Below are 23,076 nucleotides of genomic sequence, written 5' to 3' on the forward strand. Positions count from 1 at the left end.
TTTTTTTTTTTTTTTTTGAAAGGAGGCTCACTGAGTAGTGATTTTGGTCTGATAGCTTACCTTTTTAGTTGAGATCAGAAAGATCTTTTTCATTTTAAGAGATACTGTGCTAGATGTGGTGACGTGTGCTTATAATCTCAAAATTTGGAATGTAGAGGCAGGAAGATCAGGAGTTCAAGGTCATCTTTGAGTGCATAGCTAGTTTGAAGCCTGTCTCATAAAGAAAATACACACACACACACACACACACACACACACACACACACACACATGACGAGTTTGTGTTCAAATTAATTTAGTATTTTTATGATTTGTAAATAATTGATAATTTACTATTTGTAAATAATTTCAATATCCAAACATTCTAAAATGTAATTTTGATTTATTCTGTGAGTAATCTTATCACATGTTTACAAATATATATAGTTTAGAAATATGTTTATAATGTATACACTGCAATTATGCATGGTATCCAGTGAAAATGTGTGATTTAATACCGTTAAGTAGCCTTTCTTAAAAACGTCTTATTTCGTTTTTAAAACAATGTATTCTTTAACAATTTTATGCACATAAATAGTATTATATTCTGGTGAAATTCCTTCCTCCCCTCCTTCTTGTTTTCCTCTCAGCCTTTTCAAAGCCTCTCTTCCACTCAAGTCCCTATCCCAGTTTCTTGTCCTTTTGCTTTGTTGTGCGTTTTGTGTTTGGGAGACTCACTGGGTCTAATCATGGCCCCTACTGTGGGCAAAAGAGTGAGCCTATCCCCTGGACTCACCAGTATGTCACTGAAGACAACTGACTTCCTCTCCTCCAGCAGCCCTAGATTGCCATTAGCTCCCGTGGATCATGTAGGACCCATGAGACCCTCTCCTCTCTGTGTTTATTTTCTGGTTCCTTCTTGTTTATGCTCCATGCAGTCAGCCACAGCTATTATGACTTCCTGAATGCCATGACCTTGTTGTAAGCATAAGACAGTATCTCACAGCCTTCCTCCCCTGTTATTCATCTCTTAATTCTTTCTGTCCCCTTCCCTCAGTATTCCCTGAACATTGGATGTGGTGATTTGCAAGCTTGGTTTAAAACTGAGCACTCAGCAGTCAGTTTTTCTTTACCTATTGACCACCTGTGAATCTCTGCATGTAGGTACTAGTGAGAAGTCATTTCGTAAACAACAGCTGAATAACTGGAAGGGAATCCCATTAAATTACTAAACTTTGTCATTTACTCGCTTTAGTGAGCTTTGGTCTTGAAAGCTGTGCATTGTCAAGACTAATAAGATAGGCATATATTTTTACCTGTTCAAGAATATTTCTGAATTAAATTATTAGTGCTGAGTTTCCTTTCCCAGCTGGGAAATCCCAATTAATAAGTGTTTAAGCAGAAATATGACTTATTTAATGTATTGGGTATTCAGAGATAAGGTCTCTGTGTAGCCCATTATAGCCTCAAACTTAATGATCTTCCTGCCTCAGCCTCTGGAGTCCTAGAATTACATGTGTATCCCATCATACCTAACTTACATTTATTATTTTGGTATGCTTCAAGGAAAATTTAAATGTGTGCCCTAAGTATTAGACAAAAACAGGAGATTTATTTTAAATTAAATGACAGACATTATTAATTACTACAAAAAGATCTTCCTCCTCTCTCTCCTCTTCCTGCCCCGTCCTTCTCCTCCTCCTCTTTCTTCTTGTCTGTAGAACAGGCTGGCCTCAGACTCAGGGATTCTCCTGCCTCTGCCTCAGGAATGCTGGGATTAAAGGCATGCACCACCACCACCCAGCTAAAATAATCTTTCTTAATTTAAAAACTCAACAGGATTGAGAAAGGAAGACAAGATGTATTGAACATAACAAGTGGATAAGCAAAAAAAAAAAAAAAATTTTCATATAAAATTACTTACATTCTGTTTTATATACAAAGCATTATGTTTAATAATTTAAAAGTGAGGAAGAAAACAATATCTTCAAGGAGCTTATAGCACATGGCAATATTACATTCCATATGTAAGTAGAGGATACTAATTTACAGTCATTTGAAATAGGTACTGTCAATTTTTTTAGATTTTTTTTCTTTAGTATAAAGTTCAAGAAAATGTTAAATATGTAAAACAGCTTTGCTTATTCAAACTTGAAGGGGCAGATTTACATTTAAAATAGGTTTCAGTGATACACAGTCAAGTTAACATGATACAGTTTTCTTTTCTTGCATGCTTTGATAGATACCTAACAGTTTTTTTGAGCAGCTCCAGATACCCTCAGTCATTAACAGTTTGCCAGTGTTCTAGGAGGAATTCTTGAGTTTTCCTGTCCTCAGTTTCTTTATCCATTCTTACTTTGCCATGAAATGCTTGCAAGCATAAAAAGTGTTAGCAAATGAAATTGCTTTAACAACTAACATAAATACTCATGAGGTGTTTGGGGGGAGATTATGGTTGCCTTTCAAGATAAGAAAAAAGTTCAGACCTAAGGTATTAAAATATTGTAGTATGACTGTTAAAGGAATTAACACTGTTTTAATGCTCCCTACTATGCTTGGACATTGGAGGTCTGTTTTCATTATCCTTATATCCATTTGTTCATTTCCTGACCCTTCCAACCATTACAGTTATTTTCCTGAATCTGGAAGTTGTGTTTATAGGACATTTGTAGGCTTGTACAGTAATTCCGATTTCCCCTAGCTCTTCCCTGAAGTACCTCCAGTCATTTATGAGGACATGGAAGATTTAAGACAGACCCTCCCTATCTGCCTGCCCCCCCCCCTGTTCAGTTCCAGATCTGTCCTTTAAAATGAAATCCTGGTGCGATCAGTACAGTATTGCTTTAAACCATTTGCTATAATTCATAACAAAGACCTACCAGGTAGAAAATACAAGGTAACATAATCTTTATCACCACATTAGTCGCTCCCCATTAAACTGAAAACGCATTCTAGGACAGTATTTGAACAATCATGCCTTCTCAAAGAACACATATCTTGGCCCGGTTTAAGAAACACTGTTGAAGTTAAAAAGCAAAGGTGGGTACAAGTTTAAAAAAAAAGTTCAGTATTCTGTGGTAGGATGATCATTCCAGAGTATCTAGAACATGGTTCTGTTTTATTTTTTTCTCTTAATTTATCAGTGAATAGCAATACAAAGTTAAGAAATATTTGGATATATTTCATATCACCACAAGAATGCCTCTGTGGATCCAGTCTTAGGACTTTGTAGTTCTGTTACTGTAAACTCTGTGAAGTATCCAGAGTATTTTCCCATTGATCACTGTCCAGAAAGCAGGAGAGAAAAGTGCAAAGAGGTTAGCCTAAGCAGAGCACCGTACAGGAAGCCCTGCAGAAAAGGACGGCAGTTAGTGTCTGCAAAGGGCGTGTGGACTCATCTGAAGAATCAAAGCCAGCTAACACAGGATGGCTAGTGAGGTTTTGTATAGAAAGGTGCTTTTAGAAAATACTGGCAACAATGCACAAGCAGCTAGGAATGCCAAGGTGCCAGTCTATACTGTCTTGAATACAGAAAGGGAGAAATTCTTTAGGAGACATACCAGTCTCTCAGAGGATGTTAGCCAGGAAGATGTATAAAGCATTTACTTAAGGGAAAAAAAAATGTTTCTCATCCATCTAAAGTAGTCAGTCAAATACTGTCACCTTTCGGGACAGACAGGTTTGTGGTCATTGTGACCTGATAGAACTTTGGGGAGTGAACTGAATTTCCTCTTAAGTGCCAGTGTGTCAGATAGAAGAGTTCGTTTGGCTACAAGAAGAGAGCTTGTTCTTTGTTCATCCTCACTTCAGCCTTTGCCGCTACCACCCTGACCCAAGTAGAGTTCCTTCCCTGCGTTTCATCCCAGGTGGATTTGGTTCCCTGGTATCTGTGCCCTGTCTGATGCATCTTAATGTGTGCCACTAGATGACTGGTGTAAGAAAATAAATAAATCTCATGTAAATAATCTAGCAAATCATGGGAGAAAAATAATCCATTTAGGATGTGTTTTTAATCCAAGTTTTATTCTTTTCCCACCAATAAGTGAGCCCTGAGAGTCAGCTCACTATTGTGTCTGTAGCATGAAAACTGTGTATCTCTTACCACCTTTCCTTCACCACTGCTCTCTGGTAACAGAGGAATTAAGGTGTTTGTGCTGGACATGAACACATGGTTATAATTCCAGCACTTGAGAGAGAGAGAAGCAGGAGATCACGGGTTCTAGATCATACTCCACTGTGTAGTGAGTTCTGGACCAGCCAGGGTCGTGTGAAGCCCTGCCTTGAAGGGAGAAGAGGATCATTGTTCCAGCTTTCTATCTTGATTACTATTTGTTATTTTTATCTAAGAAATTGAAGTGATTCTGAAGAGTACTCTAGAAAATTCTGGATAAAGAACATCAGTTTGTTTGCAACACAAAACACCTTAGTATAGAACTGAATGTCAAGAATGGAAATAGCAAACTAATCTTGGAATAAAGCAGAGAGGGTGTAATTTAAAAGCCTGCCTGTATTGTAGAATTAGGTTTTGTTTGTTATTGTTTTACCAGTGATTCTTAACTAGAAGTGGGATCAGGGATGAGAGTTAGAAGACAGCTTACTCATTAGAGTGTGCAGAGCACTTAGTTGGCAATACTTTTTTAGCCATGGACTAACCCGAGAATAATTGTTCCCTGTGCAGCCTTAGCTAATCTCGCTGCTTAAGCAAGACCACAGCCAAGTAACACCACACTCCATGACAAAATAATTTATTCAATTCAAATGACAAATTAGTCTGTTTACTAACAGTGTACTGTCCTGTATCCAAAATACTTAAGGGGACCAAAGTGTTGTGGATTTCCAAGTGTTTGTATTTTGAAATATTTATATGAAGTTGGGTGGTTAAACATCCAGAATCAGAATATCTGGAATTCACAGTGCTCAGATTAAAAAATCTTTGCATGTCTAAGCTCTTAGTGAAAAGGTTCTGGATGTTGGAGCATTTCTATTAGCTGTGTCAGTCACGTGTATTTTATTCTGAATTAGAACCATTTTACCAACCATCTCACAAGACTTTGGAAAGAGAAGAAAAGAATCTTACATTTCTGTTTTTAAATACAACTAAAAGTGTGATGTTTTATATTTTATCCATAAGCTAACCAGCATGAGTCTCCCTTTTCCACAACATAAAGCTCAGCTCTAATCAAAGAGCAGTGGGTCATTGGTCTGAGATAGTTCTGGATTCCAAATGGCCCAGCATTAGAAGACATGTAAGAGTTGCTAAATTATTTAGATTTATGTTTTTTCTCCTGCCTCATACATAATAAGCTATTTTTTCTTATCTTTTTCCCCAAAGTTTTCAAACAGCTGGAAATTCATGAATACTTCAAATTTTCATTTGATTTTGAAGAGTATAACCTTAGAATTAATTTTTTTCACTTAAAAATAAAACACTTGAAATGAGTTTAACATGTACAAGGAAAGATCTTGATTTTGTTTGTAATTCAGTAAAATTTTTATTGTGTACTTCAAAAATATAGGTAAAGATTCTAAAGTGAGCAATATAATAAATATACCAGGGTTTGGAATCTTCTAGAAATAAAATATTTATTTCCTCTCATAGCTCAGTAGAAATTGTGATGATATGTAAGAGAAATGAAAGTATGTTTAAAGCTTTATCCATCTCTAGACCTAATTTCCTTTTTATATATTAAAAAAAAAGTAAGAGTTTTTCTAGGCACAGTTTGGCTATGTGTCTATAGCACTATCAAAATGTTCTCATTTGATAGTCTTACTAAACAGAAACTTTGGGGATAAAGTAACCTTGATTATAGGTCGTATTGATTAGATCACTCAGTACATATGCAAACATTGACTGACACTTTATTTCTTCCCAGATGTATTGTAGGACTTTATATTAATAACCCTTTTTCTAATGTATTTTTCCCTTTAGTCTCTGAAATTCGTAAGGTGCCATTCTGCGTGGGAGCAGATAGTAAATTATTACTGATTGAGTAAAGTAGGAGAAAGGAAAGCCTTTTTTTTTTTTTTTTTTTTTAAGTAGAGCGGGGCTGGAGATGTAGCTCTGTGTAGAATCTGCTTAGCTGAGGTATGGGCCCCTCGCACTGCAAAAAGAAAAGAAGAGTGAGGATTACTTTTAAGAGCATGCATGTCTTCTGGCATGGTTGGACACTTGTATTCTAAATAGGCGCTAATTTCTATGAAGATCCTTGTGTTCGCTAAGTGGGCCTATCAGCAGCCCACTTAAGTATCAGTTCATGAAATTTTGTTTACATTTCTTTGAGAAAAAGTTTATCTTGTAATTTTTTTGAGCTGATCCTTCTGTCAGCATAAGAAAAGGGGTCTCTTGCTTTTTCTTGAAACCCAGAACTTCACGCTCTGGTCAGAGCACTGGTGGTTGCATCTGCAGGTCCACTCTAGTTTTCTGAAAACGTCTCATATCCAGCTCTTACTTTGATAGAATATCTTTTAGATGTTGAATGTACTGGAGCTTATGGTTGCTGAATGTCTTTGTTTTCCACTCCAATTTAGAATCAAAAAGGAAAGTATTTTCACTTAAGTATCATGAAAACTGGGAGAAGTCATTTTGTCTTGCAGGTGGCCTTCTCTTATTAAAGCCATAACTTGGTCATTATTAATATTTACATTGGTAAATGCAAGTGTTTATTGTTATTATTACTACTGTTACTCCACGGAAACTCTAATGTAGAGAACTAAGAGGATCTTGAAGACACTAAATCTGGGGCCAGCATGAAGGCGCAGTGGGTAATGAAAGACACTTTCCACCAAGCCTGAAGACCTGAGTTCAATACTCATGATTCACTTGGTGGATGGAGAGAGCCCACTCCTACAAGTTGTCCTCTGACCTCCATACGTGCATTGTGGTATACACATTTACATGCTAAATACACAAATAAATATAAAAAAAACAAAGACAAATTTCAGTCTGTGTAAATGGTGAATTCCTCATGCTAGAGTCCTGTTATATAGTTAAAAACGGCATAGGGACGAAGGAGGTAGGTGTGAACATACATCACACCGAAAGACTTGCCGCTGCGAGTCTGCTCTGCAGATGCAGATTGTGGTTGTGTTTGCTTTTTGTCCTAACTGGTTTGCATGGAATGGACTCTGCTTGTGTCCTTAGAAATACTTTAATACTCGCTTATTCATCCTTCTCAGTAACAGGGGGCATCACAGAAGAGCAGTTCCAGACACATCAGCAGCAGCTAGTTCAAATGCAAAGGCAGCAACTTGCCCAGCTTCAACAGAAACAGCAATCCCAGCATTCCTCGCAGCAGACACATCCAAAAGCACAGGTGACCTCCTGGTTCTCTCTTCCCCTGTCTGCTGCAGATGACTGTATATACCTCTGCGTTTTTGAATGGCTAATTGACAGAATAGTCTCTGGTTACTTTGAGAGCCACATGTGGTATTTTGGATGTAAGAGGGAGAGAAATAACTAGTTTTTGGAAGGATTGTTGAGACTTTATAAAATAATTATGTAGTTTTGAAACTCACTCCTCACCACCATTTTCTTTTTCAAGAATATGGTTTTTCTAACCTCTTCCTCAAGTTTGTGCTTAAGTACTATGTTAATATAGCTCACAAGGAGAAGGAATTCTATTGAATTGTGCAGTAAATCTAAGCTGCACAGCCTCCCTTGCTTCTCTGAACCACATTTCCCTACAGGAAAAAGAAATGCTGAAAAGAAATCCATAGACACCCAGAAATACAGACATGGTGATGCAAGTGAGAACCCTACATGAGGTTGCAGGAAACCAGCACAGCAAACACTTGATATGATGAGCCTTGTCAGACACCTCCTAAACTCTGCAAGAATGCAATACTGTTGTTTTAAGCCATTAAAAGCAAAACAAAAGTAAAAAGAAATAATCTCAAAGTTGAATCATCAGAGAATTAACTTCACATTGTAGGTCTTCAGTTTTGTTGTTCCATAATTTCACAAATCACAAATCTCAGTAATAACTAAGAGTTATTCAGTTTGGCCATACTCTTTGAGTTCTCAAACCAGGATCTTCCAACAGTGGTTAGTTCATTCCCAAAGGGTCAATCCTTTTACCTTAAAGTCATGAGTCCACACCTTGGAAATCTTGGTGACCCTGGTTGCTTACACACACCTCTGGTAGTCCCAGTACATCTGGGCTTGACTTAGAGCCCATGTCTGTCAAGGTTAGTAACAGCCAGTTTTACACAGAATCATGGAAGAGTGGCCACTGTGTTTGGTTTGCTTTTTCTAAGTCTCTTGGAATAACTAATCTGAACTGTTAGCAGTCTGCTTCAAAGTTGGATTAGTCTAGGTTTTTACATTGTGATAGGAGTGGCAGTTAGTCATGTCTGAGATTTTTTTTATGGTGTCTGCTCATCAAGCAGTTTTTAAAGTGTTCATTATTACCTAGAAAAATTAATAGAGCATGTGTTTTTCAGTTTAGTAGTTCTTTCTCAGAAATAATTGCTTGTTAGTTTTTAGTAATTTTCATGCTTCATAAACCACCCCCCCAAAAAAATCTAAAGTCATATATCTCTCATCTAAGTATTTATGGCTATTCACAATTAGAAAGGCACTGTCCTTTTGGGTTCCACACATTCCTTAATGTGCTCATTAATCACATCTAACAAAACTGAGAATATAGAGTGCTGACAAGATGGCCTAGCAGGTAAAGGCACTTGCTGCCAAGTCTGATGGCCTGAGTTGGATTCCTGGGACTGACATGGTGGAAGGACAGACCAATTCCTGACAGCTGTCCTCTGACCTCCACATGTACATGATTTCCCTGTTGTCCCTACCACGAGGGTGGGGCGGACAGACAGACAGACAGATAGAGATTAGATGGATGGATGGGCAGACAGACAGACAAAGAAATGTGGAAAACTAAACTGTGCTCCTACCCACTTTATAGGGCTCAAGCACCTCTGACTGTATGTCTAAAACACTTGACTCAGCCAGCGCCCACTTTGCTGCTTCTGCAGTGGTCAGTGCTCCTGTTCCAAGTCGCAGTGAGGTATCCAAGGAACAGAACACTGGCCACAACAACATGAATGGTGTCGTCCAGCCTTCAGGTACAACTGGGGTTTCACATGTTTCTTAGTAACTTGAAGTTGCCACTTAGGAAGATGGGTTTGAGTTTGTCATATGCACAGAGGAAATGTATACAAGTACTCTTCAGAATGCCTTGGACAGATGTGGATGAATAGCTGAATGCTTTCCAGAGTCTCACCCTATCTTCTCCATAGCTACCTCCATCCGTCCTGATTTCATCCACGTGTAAGGAAATCCACTGAGCTCATTATCAGCTACCCCCATTGATTCATCTATGAATTGATTATTAAGTGAAATCAGAACAGCACAGTCAGTTAAAAAGCTCGCGGTTGGGTTTGCCTTCCCATGTAAATATACCGTATTCATGGGTGTACTTCCCCTGACTCCTCCTCTTGTGATAGATACATTGTGGCTGTGAAGGCCTGTCTGCTGCTACCTACCTGCACTCCAGAGACATGCTACTCTGTCCCCTCAGAGCTCTCAATCTCAGAATTCTCTAGTTGGTTTACTCATCCTCAGGATCACCCTTCTTCTTTCCTTTCTTCAGTCTGCTCTTGCTGAGCCTTGTATGCCTATAAATCTTTAGGGCAGTCCAGCTAGCATTTTCATCCGTCCTATTGTATTTATCTGCAGAGGTGACTTATAAAGAGGAAGCAGAATGCTTTGTGAAGCCTCTTTAGATGACTGTGCTATGGAAAGTTCACTTAGAATTTATTGAACTAGAATATGAGTACATTTACTTTTATTACTAAATTCCTAATTTTTAGGGTTTTTAAATTATCCTATGACACTAATTGAATGGTATCCCCCCTCTTTTGCAGGACCATCTAAAACATTATATTCCACCAATATGGCTTTATCATCCAGCGCAGGGATTTCAGCTGTACAGCTTGTAAGGACAGTTGGCCACACCACTACAAACCACTTGATCCCAGCGTTGTGCACAAGCAGTCCTCAGCCGCTTCCCATGAACAATTCCTGCCTGACCAGTGCAGTGCACCTCAATAACGTCAGTGTTGTTTCTCCTGTCAATGTGCATATCAATACACGGACTTCAGCACCATCGCCAACAGCCTTAAAACTCGCCACAGTTGCTGCCAGTATGGACAGAGTGCCAAAGGTTACTCCCAGCAGTGCCATCAGCAGCATGGCCAGGTGTGTGTGTTGCAGGGACCATTCTCGGGCTTTGCACCAACGGTCCAGAAGGAAGAGAAGGGCCTTTGGCTTTTCACTGCTCTAGCAGTGTCTGTTGACAGACTTGATTTTTCAAAAAAGCTTGAGGATTTGCTTAACCCAAAGAAAGCTCTGTACCTACATACACTAGTAGCATCCTTAAATACCAACCAGAGTTGTAGGAATGACAAGAGAGTGTCAAACTGACTGATACTTCAGAAGCTTCAGTCACTCCCATATTTTTTTAATTTTATTTTTAAAAAAAAATTTTTAGGTTTGTTACTTTATATGTATGAGTGTTTGGCCTGCATGCATGTGTGTGCACCATGTGCATGCCTAGTACCTGTGGATACCAGTGGAAGGCATCAGATTCCCTGGGACTGGGGTTACAGATGGATGCAAGACATTGTCTGTGTGCGAGGCATCGAACCTGGGTCCTCTGCAGGAGCAACAAGTGCTCTTACTGCTGAGCATCTCTCCAGCCCTGTCTCATCATATTTCTATAGATTAATAGTATGTGTGTGTGTAAAAATTTTAAGAGCTTTCTAAAACTAATATTTTGCAGGGCAAGTTTCCATCTTCCTTTCAATGACGCTAGTGCCAAGAGAAGAGTGAAACAGAAAATAAATGTATTTGTATGGGTTAATAAGTTTTGACCATAGCTTAGAAAAAGAACTTGGATTAATCATGTTACATATTCCCTAATTTATCACTAGTATTAGAAATTAGTAGAATTTCTGGGCTGAAGGAAAAAAAAAATCTTCCTTCCTGCCTTGAGGTTTTTGTGGGGTTATGTGTAGTTATAGTTTCTTACTCATGTGCCTTATCCATACTCAGTAGTAATATAGTCTCGAGTGCTAACACTTATTCTGCTCTTATCTTGCCGTAGAGAGAACCACGAGCCTGAACGCCTGGGTCTGAACGGGATAGCGGAGACAACAGTAGCTATGGAGGTGACATAGCCTAAAGCGCTCGCTGCCTTGGCCTGTGCGGATGGTGTGCGCCTCTCCTATCCCGGCGGAGCACAAACGGCACCGCTCTGTGGCTCACAGAGCAGGACAGTGGGCCTAAGTGGACTACAGGATATCGCATATTAAATCGACATATGATGTATATTTTGTAAAATTGGGAAAATCACTACCTTGTAAAATAGTTTATTTGTATCATCAATATTATTTCTGTTACTTGAATAGTAGATATTCATCATCATGCTTTTGCACTTGAATTTGCAACTGAATGGATTTTAAAAATAATTCTTTAATGGGATCATGAGCATGAAATGGGATCCTGCATCACTTGTTTTAACTATTTATTTTGCCATGTTTACATTTTGTATCTTGTAAAAAAAAAATAAATCCAACTTTGTGTCTAAAAAGTTAAAGATTCATAGCTAGGAAATGAAATTCTTGTAATTTTTTTCTAAAGGAACTGTAAAGTTTTCACTTGGTTCATTTTGTTTCACAATTTGACTAGATGGACTTTTTGGTAAATACTTTAGTGGCATTTCACTGTCAAATACGACTTCAAGGCAAAATAGTATTTTCTATTACTGTGCAGGGGAAAGGGATGGATCGATACATGCAAATTTAATGTAGTAACTCACTTTTCCATATATTTTGAATGTATATTTCTATTTATAATACCAGTTTATAAAAATAATTACACAGAAAAAGTGGACTAGGAAAATTATGCATCTAGCACATTTAAACTGTGCGGATATGAAAATTTTTCATGGATTACATTTTATCTGAAGACTGCATATTTTAACTGGCTTTAAAACTGTAAACACACCACATAAAAGATATTTACCAGGTATGTATTGCATTATATCATTGCAATAATTATTGGAAGTCTATATATCGAGCCATCCCAGGTTTTGGGAGGGGGGAGGGTTGTGGCAAGATTGTCTTTTCAATTTTGGAGAGTTTTCCTGTGGCTACAAGGCAAGTAACGGGTTGGAAAAAGTCTGACTGCAAGGTTGGACACCTTCATAGTGTAGTGTTTTAGTGACTTTTTATACGGTTCTTGTAATTAGATACGTGTAGTGGTGTTTCAGAATGTTTGTTTATGCACTAGTTCAGACCACTTTCCCTGTTACTTGTTCTTGATAAGTGAAAACTGCAGGGAAATAAAAATACATATCAAAACACGGCCCTGCTGCATATGTGTTTATTTCACAATGTGCACCCAGCGCAAGGGAGAGCAAAGGACAGGCCAGCACGTGGAAGTGCCTGTCATCTCAACAGTGCTTGCCAAGTGTTAAGTGAAGAGCTCCAAGAGGCTCATCTGTGGGCACTGCTGGGTTCCAGGTGACCGACATAAACTACCTTTGCTATGAAAAGTCCTAAAACTATTTGACAGAATGTAAGTCACTTGCAGTATAGCAGTCATTGAAATCTCATAAATGAGCCTCATTTTATAAATAAATAGAATATAGTGTAGAATTATATTGCAAGGGGATTTTGGAAGTCCTGGGAAATGTAAATATTTTTAATGAATACGATTAAAACCATTTCAAACTGAACATAATTTTATACCTTTTTTATATCTCCAGTCCTGAAAGTTGTAAACTTATTGTCAGTTAAATTAATAGACCAGGATTTCTGCTGAGAGTGGTTTTTATTCAGATCCTAAATGTAAAGAAATTTATGGTGAAAACCACAGGGGAAAAATGAATTGAATTACTTTGTTGGTTGTGACCCGATAGGATCCATGCTCGTTTCCGCCGTACTACCTCTGGGTTCACTGCTGATGATGTAAAGGAGATCGTTTTGATTGATATGCATATGACTGTTCATTCCGCTTACAGTTGGATGTATCTTCTTGCTATTAAGAATTTGAAACTTCAGTGCCAATTTCAGAGAAAGCTTTTTCCCCCGTTTTGCTGAAGTAAAGCATGAAGTTAATTTGCCTTATGTGATATATATGTGTGTGTGTGTGTGTGTGTGTGTGTGTGTGTGTGTGTGTGCGCGCCCATGTTATAAATAAGTAAAATAAGAGAACTCTATTTGTACAGTTTCTGGAGGTGATAGCAAGTCCAGAACTTATCAAAATATAATTAATGGCCACTTGATTTGTTCCTTTTGAAGTAAAATAGAAAATCTAAGTCTCCCTTATTTTGGTGGTTGTACCTGCTTTGTGAATGACATTTCATTTACTCGTGTGCATGGTTCCCAAAACAGGGCTGAAAGGAAGAGGTACTGTTGTTAAATTAAGGGGTGGCTTGCGTGTCCGCTCAGCATCTCCGCCATTTCTTGGAGCGTTTCTGAATACTGGGGAAATGCATTCCTTTGGAGGGTGTGGTGACGGGAATAGGTTTTATTTGTGTGTAAATTACAGAAGAGCTTAACATTAGCATTTGTTTAAATTACAGAAGAGCTACTTGGGTGCTGGATCATCCTTTAATTGATATAAGCAAAATATCCAACAAACTGCATTTTTCTACCTTACTAAATAACACCCCCTTTCTCAGGAAATCAAAGTCAGTATTACCACACAGCTCTAAGTATATTGGAGGACATAGTCTGTCTTTTGCAAAAGACCAAAAAAAAAAAAAAAGAGAGAGAGAGAGAGAGAGAAGAAAAATATTTGCAGTGTGCATGTTTTTAAGTGTATACATATAGCATTGTAGCTGTTTAAAAACAAAACAGTACAGTGTTTATAACTGTGTTCAGTATTTTATTGTCACTGTGGCTCGAGGGCTGGAAGGGCTTGAGAGCAGTAAAGAGGGTCCATATTTTAGAAACTGATATGTTGAGCTGAATTCAAGTATGATGCTACACTGTCCCACATAATATGTGCTTTATTGTCCTTTGACTCATTTCGGCAAAAAATTTTAAAAGGTAATACCTCACTCTGCCAGTTAGAGAAGGTTTGGAGCAAGCTGAGCTCCTGGGCCAGGGATTAAACCCAGATAGTCGCCACCCCCCACTTGTGATGTGAAAGTCCTCTCCTGAGCTTCCTCACTGTGTTGTTAGCACCTACAGCAGCCCAAAAGTTTGCCCACACAACCTCTACCTCATCCACACTCTTCCACCACCAAGCTGCATGCATTTGCAGGCCTGCCTTCAAGCAGTGCCCTAGTCCTCCACATTTGGTGAGTGTTCAAAAACTCTCAGGCTGCATGCAACAAGGGAGCAGGACTTGGCTGAGGTCGGCCCTTTCTGGACCTTTTGTTTCCCCATCATATGGTCAGAAAGCTCCTGAAACTGGGAGAGAGGCCTCACTGACAAACTTGGTGGAGCCTTGTGTGTGCCCATGTGCTACTGGTTGTTTGCCAAGGAAGTAAACGATGTCATACCCAAGTCAGTCTAGAGTCATGAACGACACAGAAGCTGACAAACGGGGAGTGCATTGTAGCAAACATCTAGATAAACTGGTGGAGAATAATTGTAACCAACTTGATAAAATACAAAATCTTCAGAGGGATGTTTTAATCCTTTGCTGATCTTATCCCTGAATTTGTCATTTAGGTAGCTCCTTCTCAAGGCATTCCAGAAACATCTTCCCTGCTCTTGTCAGAATCCATTGCCTCATAACCATTGTACCATATAAATAGCAAGTCAGATGTGTGCCCTCCTATGCCTCACACTGTCTGAGGGCTTTTTAGCTGTCAAAATTTTAGCATAGGTAAGAGAAAGGTTAACAGCCTTATATTTCAGTTATCATTTCTTCGGTGCTTACTTTAGGTTATCCCAAAATAGTTTGATGCATATCAAATAGTAGAAAATCCAAAACATTTCAGAAAGCCATTTCAGAGCAATGGCATATACATTCAAGCCCTGTAACTACCCATATATATATAGAAAGCTTCCTCTGCTTAATCTGGGCCTTATGGGCACACAATGTTTTTAAAATGTGTTGAAGGTACTTGTCTCACTGAAGAGTTGATTTTGGTCAGTACCAAGGTGAGGTCAGTTTTAAGATAGCCAAGATTCAGGCTTTGGGTTTCAGCATAGGATACCAGTATGTTAACACTGCTGAATAATGTCACTGTGTAGGTTTGGAATTGCTGCAGTCTCCTGGTACCTGGGCTGTATTCTAATCTAGGTGCTCAAAATAAAGAAGGGTCCATTTCCAAGCTCCTTAGGTTGTAACAATTCTTTTCCTTGAGGCTGTGAAGTGCATATTTATGAAGCTATCACTGAAGGTTATGTCAGCTGCCTGGTGAGTTTCACTGAGTGATTAGGGGCCTTAGTCCCATCTTCCAAACCTTCATATTTGCTATATTCTATTGGTTTAAAGCATGTCAATGGCCTTGCACACTTGGCATAAATAACAGGAATTATAGGGCGTCTATCTCACCATCTTTGTAATCAGATAACTGCATCTTCCTACCATTCACCCCAGCATTCCTTCAACTCTGGACGTTAGATTAGGACACTAGTTGTACAGGTTGTAATATTCAGAATTACTTGAGATAATACCTTTTAAATTATTTGCCAAATTGTGTAATGATATAATTTAAGACACTGAAATACAAACAAAGCTGTTTTGTTTGGCAGGTGATAAGGTCAGGACTGAAGAGAGACAACAACTCCAAAGCCTTTGTGGAAGCTGGAATTGAGAACAGCAAGCATCAGGGCCTGAACATCTATGTGGGCAGGGTGGGAGGAGAGCCAAGGAAAGAAGACGCAGTCAGGTGATAGGAAAACCATGCAGAAGCAGGGTTGGGGAGAGAAAGATGTAATCTTCAAGCAAATCCAGCCATAGAAATGATCGAGTAGAAAGGAGATGTGAGAAAGCCTGAGGACAGTTCTGTTCAGCACTTCTGGGCTTCAAGAACATCTAAGATTTGAGAACTATGTGATTAGGCTACAGCAGGGTACACATATAGTACCAGCTACCTAGGAAGCTGAATCTGGGCCACAGCAGTATCCACGTGGGAGGAAAAAGAAGTATGTGCCCTTAAATGCCAGGCTCATTGGACTGGAGTGACCAAGATTGAATCAGGATATTGGTACCCTGTGCTTGGGTCATTGCAATCCTTTGCCTGTGTAGTTGGGTAGGTGGGTTGGCTGGTTGTTCCCAAGCTCCCTTGCCACCTAAGAACTGCAGCTAATGTTAACATTTCTGCTTTATATCCGTGATAGTATGCAAGTAACTGCTTAGAAGCACAGATTTTATTTCTTTGTGGGCCAATGAGGGAAATTATTTCCCTAGCCTCATTAACTCCTCTGAAATGCAAAAATTTCTCTGACTGAGCAAGTTCCCAGCCACTAGAATTCATGTGGATTATAAAAAAAAAAAATTATAACAACTGCTTTTCTCTATCCCCCTTTAAGCTTGTGAGATTTATGAGGGATGCACTCTATTTCAGCAGTCCATTGCAGATCTAAAATGTGGTTGCTTAAAATTCTCTACATAAATTTTAGATATTCCTCACACCTTCTCAAGCAACCCAAGCTTCCAAGGAACATCCTTGGATGCTCTTCTTGGGAAGTTCTTCTAGAACATTCTGCTTCAAGAATTATCCCTCTATGACAGTGTGATGAGCACTTTGAAGTGTTCGAGGTTGGCAGCCTCTCTAGACCAGCTCTGCCCACACTCCTTCTCTAATTTGTGTGTGTCACTGTGGTAGACCCACGGGATAAATCTTAAGACCTCCAGTGGATGCCTGAAACCCAGCATAGCATGGAACCCTCTATTCAGCTTATCATTGGGTATCCAAAAGAAATGTGTTCCATGACTGTTGTACAATATTAGTTGAATATATGTTACATTAGTTTATGCTGTGGAATATTTGTTTAATGATGCAAAGAAGTATTGCATTCTTTTATGTTACATTTGTTTAACTCTGTGAAGCTGTGTTACTTTGCCTGCCTGAAACACCTGATTGTTCTGATAATGAGCTGAACAGCTGATAGCTAGGCAGGAAAGAGAAATAGGCAGGACTGGCAGGCAGAGAGAATAATAGAGAAAAGAAAACAAGAAAGAAGAGAGAAAAAGAGAAGGAGAAGAGGATGCTGGGGGCCAGCCACACACCCAAACATGGAATAAGACGGAAAGATAAGATATACAGAAATAGAGAAAGGTAAAAACCCAGAGGCAAAAGATAGATGGGATAATTAAGAAAAGCTGACTAGAAATAAGCCAAGCTAAGGCCTGACATTCATAAATAAGAGTAAGTCTCTGTATGATTATTTGGGAGCAGGGTGGCAAGCCCCCCAAAGAATAAAAAGAGTGGAAAAAAAATCAACAACACAGGATCCCAGTGAGTATCAAAATCCATAGATATTTAGGTCCCAACTGTAAAGTGGTACACTTGCACTTGCTGACACACACCCTCTCACATACTTTTTAAAATACTACTATTTTTTGAAATCATAATTACAATCATTTCTCCCTTTGTTTATGTGGTTCATAGGTGTCATAGCTGGGTAGGATTACTTTCAAAGGTTGCTTACTCCCTTGGAAGCTGGCATAGAAACTTCTATTACTACGAAAGCTACTCCTTAAGGAATAAGCTTTCAGATCAGACCCAACTCAGGACCTCTGGGTCTTGTGTCCAAGGTGCAAGCTGTCTTCTGCAATAGGGACTTACCTCTACCTCTGGAAGGTAACCAAGGACAACAACACTCTGTAATGTTTTGGAGTCTTTTGGACAACCCCGACTAAAAACTCAAAAGGATGCTTCTTATGCCTGGTGTTGGGAGTTTTGCTCTTGTGGGGAGTGTTGTCATCCCAGATGGGAAATTTTCATTTAAACTCCATTTATACATGTATATACAGATTTAGATTTACAGTGTGTAATTTTATGTGGACACATAATAATTTGACTCTTTATGACTTTTTCAGACATCCACGTGTTATTTTACCCTCATGCCCACTCCTGAATGTATCTGCCTCTCCACTCCCTAATTAAAGCCCCTTCATTTTTCTCATTCCCCCTTCAGATCTCTTGTAGCCTGCTATCCCTCTCTCTTTTACCTCCTCTCACGGCCCTCTTTTACTTTCCTGGTTTCTGCAATTACTCCAGGATATGTACTCACATCTGAAGACATGGAGCTAGGAGCCTCAGATGAGAGAGAACATGTGACATTTGCCTTTCTGGGTCAGGCTTACCTCACTCAACCTAATTTTAGTTCCATCCCTTTACCTAGTGGGGCCCTGGTGAAGGATGTCCTCTCACATACATTTAAGTCCTGGTTAGATTACTTATAGTATCTTATACAAGGTCAGCACTACATAAGTACCTGTTTCTACTCTTTGGGTGAAAACAATAAAAGAAGTCTGTATTCATTTAGAACAGAAACAATGTTTCTGATCATTTTTTGACCCTAGATTGTATGCAAGGATGTGGAGCCTCTGGGTGTGGAGGGTATGGAAGTCAGTGTTTCAACACTTCGATAAATGCCTCAGAAACAACTCAAAAGGGTACATGGTTTATTTTGAGTAACAGTTTCAGTCCATGATCAGCCAGCTGCATTGTTTCTGGGCCCCATAAGACAGAACATCACCAGCAGAAGGGCATGGCAGAGCAAGGCTGCTCACCTCAGGGAAGTCAGGAAATGTTGTGGAACAATCTTTTTTTACACTGTGAATATGTATTTCTCTCATTGATTTATAAAAAGCTGACTGGCCAATAGTTAGGCACGAAAAGGTTAGGTGGGACTTATGGACAAAAAAAGAATGCCAGGAGAAAAAGAAGAAAGAGTTGCAGGAAATGCAGAGAGAAGCAAGATGAATATGCTGTGCTAAAAATGGTACTACTATGTGGTGGGTATTGTGTTCCCTGAAATATTGTGTGTTCCCCAAAATAAACATATCTGGGGTCAGAGAACAGACAGTCACTAGAACAAAGCCAAAAATGGTGGCTAGAAAATAGGAAGAGTAAGCCATAACAGAAGTTGGGTGGTGGTGGTGCACACCTTTAATCCCAGCACTTGGGAGGCAGAGCTAGCCGGATCTCTGAGTTCAAGGCCACTTTAGAAACAGCTGAGCATGGTGACCCATACCTTTAATCCCAGAAGCCCAACCTTTAATCCCACAGGGAGTGGGGGCAGAAAGAGAAAGGTATATAAGGCGTGAGGACCAGGAACTAAGGGAGAAAAGCATATAGTTAGTTAAGCATTTGGTTGCTTAAGCATTCAGGCTTTGGAGCAACACAGTTCAGCTGAGATTCATGTGGAGGAACCTCAGAAGCTTCCAGCCTGAGGAAACAGGATCACCTGAGGAACTAGCAAGGTGAGATAGCTGTGGCTTGTTCTGTGTCTCTGATCTTCCAGCATTCACCCTAATAACTGGCCTCATGTTTGTTCTTATTAATAAGACCTGTAAGATTCCTGCTACACTACTACATGGCAAAGCATAGATAAGAAATATGGGTTAATTCAAGTTGTAAGAGCTAGTTAGTAAAAGACCTAGGCTATTGGCCAAGCATTTATAATTAATATTAAGTCTTTGTGTGGTTATTTGGGAGCTGGCCAGCTGTCCTGATTTTATTTTTTAAATCTCCACCTACAAGGAAACCATGAACAAGACAGACATAGAGGAGCCCAAGACAAGATATGGTCCTGAGTGCACAGCCCCAAATGGCCTACATCCTACAAATAGGTCCCTAGCTCCAAAAGTGCTTATCACCTTCCAATGCTGTGGATGTCTTTCTGTATGCTATGAATATGTTTTGCTCTCATTGGTTGATAAATAAAGCTGTTTTGCTAATGGCAAGGCAGAATAAGATTAGGTGGTACCTTCAAACTGAAGACAGAGATGAAGAAGAATGGACTCAGAGTAGACACTGTGAGCTGCAGCCAGGAAAAGCAAGATGTGAGAGAACGGGTAATGCCACAAAGCCATGTGGTAAAACATAGATGAATAGAAATGGGTTAAGTTGTAAGAGCTAGTTGGTAATAAGCCTAAGCCATAGGCTATATAGTTTACAATTAATATCAGCCTCTGTGTGTTTACTTGGGACTGAGCAGCTGTGGGACCAGGTGGGACACAGGAAAACTTCCATCTATATATGGGAACCATATGTGTTGGCAAGAGTTTCCACCTCAAACCTGGGAGAACTTAAGAAGAGAGTCTAGTACGAAGATAAGAGCAGCTTCCTAGTCCATGTCTCCCTGGTCACGGCAGGCTTCAGTGGCAACATGGCAGACTCCTGTGATCTCTCACAGGCTATGATACAAAGAAGCTTCTCCCAGCCACTGCCAGACATTCTACAGGACACAGAGAAAAGCAAATAATGGACTTTGCCAATAGGTGAAACAGTCCTTCAAATGTCCTGCCTCATTGAAAAATATGCCAGAGACTCTAAGCCTATGGCCTGAAGATGAATGCCCCAACATTGCAAAGGAACTTTGGGTGACTGTCCAGGCAGCCAGCTGTCTCTGTCATTTCTAGAATTTTGGAAGTTGCTTATAATTCACTTCCTGTTTACTTAAGTAATATTATATCTTTTTGGAATCTTTAATGGAGTTGAAGACTAGATAGCTATAATTATAGTTTTCCTTGGTTACAATAAAAGGTAAATTAGATATGAAACTTTAGATTCACAAAAATAGGATAGATGATAGAGTATTTTCTTTAATTTTACCTAATACAAGTAGAGTATATATTGTAACTTTAATTCTTGCTTAATAACTGTTTTGTTATATATAATTTTGCTATGTTAAAGTTAAGACCCTCCTTTTTGATTAGTCAGAAAAGGGAAGTGCTGTGGGATGTTTTTCTGTATGCTGTGAATATGTTTTGTTCTCATTGATTGATAAATAAAGCTTTTTGGCCAATGGCAAGGCAGAATAAGGTTAGGTGGTACATTCAAACCATAGATGGAGATGAAGAAGGGTGGACTCAGAGGAGACACAGCAAACCACCACCAGGAGAAGCAAGATGTGAGAGAACAGGTAATGCCATGAAGCCATGTGGCAAAAAATAGATTAATAGGAATGGATTGAGTTTAGTTATAAGAGATAGTTAGTAATGAGCCTAAGCCATAGGCCATACAGTTTGTAATTATTACAAGCCGCTGTGTGTTTACTTAGGATTGAGCGGCTGTGGGACTGGCTGGGACATGGGAAAATTATTGTCTCTATCCCAATAATGTTATTTAATTGGGAATCTATCAGTGGATTAGTCCATTAATTATCTCAGAGCCCTTAAGATACAATCATACCTCAATGATTGGATCTTCAGCAGCTTGGACCAAGCTTTTAATACACAAGCCTTTTATTTATTTGTTTATTTCTGAGAATTTCATAAGTGAATGCTGTATTTACATCATTTCTACCCCTTCTTCTCTCTACCTCAAGCTCCTCCCGTGTCTTTTCCTCTCCCTCTCAAATTCTTCTTTAACTATATGTCTACATATGTATATTTAATAACAACTTGTGGGGTCCATTTAGTGTTGTTAATGTGTGTGTGTGTGTGTGTGTGTGTGTGTGTGTGTGTGTGTGTGTTTAGGAATGGTCACTTGGGATTGGATAACCAACTGAAGTTCGTCTCCTTCTCTCAGCAGCCATTTATTTCCTGTAGCTCTTCATCTAGGTGTGGGACCATGTCAGATTTTTCCCCACCTACACTGGCATATCAATTGATGTTATCATTGAGCAGGTCTTATTTAAGTGACCACATCTTTTAGTTTTCATGGACACAGCTTCCCTGATACATATAAAAGACACTGTCACAGCAGATGTCCTGGTCCTCTGTCTCTTACAATATTGCTACCCCCTCATCTACAATGTTCTCTGAGCCTTAGGTGCAGAGGTTGTATTGTTGATGAATGAATGGGGGTTAAACAACCCACAGTCAGTTGTTCTTTGCTTTTTAACCAGTTGTAGCTTTCTGTAACGATCTCTGCCTACTGAAAAAAAAAAAAAAAAAAAAAAAAAAAAGCTTCTTTGATGAGGGATATGAGCACACTTATCCATGGACATAAGAAAAAGTATTTAGAATGCAGTTAGGAATTACACTGGTTTGTGAAAGTGGAAGTAGTAGATTCTCATCTAGGGCCTATAATCTCCAATTACAGGTAATCAACTAGGTTTACAGTATTAGGCCCAAATTCCCTCCTGTTGAGTGGTCCTTAAGTTCAATTAGACAGCTATTGGTTAACTCCAAAATGCAAGTGCTATTTATTGCACCCTTGGGAGTGTCTTGACATACTGGTCATTGATGTGGTTTGTAGGCTTTATAGCTGGTAGGACTATTGGTTGTTTTTCTCCCTTGGAAACTTGCATAGCATCTTCAGATACTATAAAAGCTATTCCCCAGGAAAGAGGCTTCCAGATCAGTTACTCCAAGGCTTGTGTCCAAAGTGTGTGGAGTCTTCAGTAACAGGGTCTTACTTTCAAGCTCTGGGAGGCAACTCAAGTGCAAGGGCAATGACCTATATTATTTTGGGACACACAAGTCTTTTAAAAATGTATTTTTGTTATTTTAAACTATTTTTTTTTCTATGATTGTCCATACCCATTTTCTTTTCTTTGTTCAGCATCTAAGAACATTTTAAAACATCTGTACCATTTTAGAGATTTTCTATGCCTGGACCTGGCATTACTAAGAATCTGCAGCTTGCTCTGATGGCATGAGACAAATCTTAAACTGTTTGGCAATAGCTAGACCCTCCAACTGCACAGCTTTGGCTTATGGCACTGGCAGCTAGCTCTGATCCCTTCAAGTCCACCTAATCATCCCAGCTCTGGGGAGCTGCTGAGTCCACACTGGAGAAGGCGTTTCTATCTACTGTAGAGTGGTGTATCAGCTGCTCATAGCAGGGCCTCTTAAATGAGCCATGCCTCTGTATGCCAGGAGCAGTAGATTCTGTGTATATACTACATTTTGGATGCCAAATGTAATCAAACTTTCCTTTGAGCCACCAGCTCACAAATAATGACACAGAGACTTACTATTAATTATGAAATTTC

The 23,076-nt window shown here is 39.2% G+C and overlaps 1 protein-coding gene across 2 annotated transcripts in view; it reads left to right on the plus strand.

Annotated features, from left to right (window-relative positions):
• The window catches only part of Epc2 (enhancer of polycomb homolog 2), a 113,786-nt gene extending 101,428 nt beyond the window's left edge, over positions 1-12,358 (plus strand). For both annotated transcript variants that reach the window (XM_036184865.1, XM_036184866.1), the window contains 4 exons: positions 7,156-7,292; positions 8,895-9,054; positions 9,856-10,189; positions 11,097-12,358. In XM_036184865.1, coding sequence (XP_036040758.1) covers positions 7,156-7,292; positions 8,895-9,054; positions 9,856-10,189; positions 11,097-11,169 — 704 coding nt within the window. In that variant the 3' untranslated portion in view covers positions 11,170-12,358. The remainder of the gene's footprint in view (positions 1-7,155; positions 7,293-8,894; positions 9,055-9,855; positions 10,190-11,096) is intronic.
• Positions 12,359-23,076: the final 10,718 nt, after the last annotated feature.

Source organism: Onychomys torridus, chromosome 4, assembly GCF_903995425.1.
Source record: "Onychomys torridus chromosome 4, mOncTor1.1, whole genome shotgun sequence".
NCBI classification, from domain to species: Eukaryota; Metazoa; Chordata; class Mammalia; order Rodentia; family Cricetidae; genus Onychomys; species Onychomys torridus.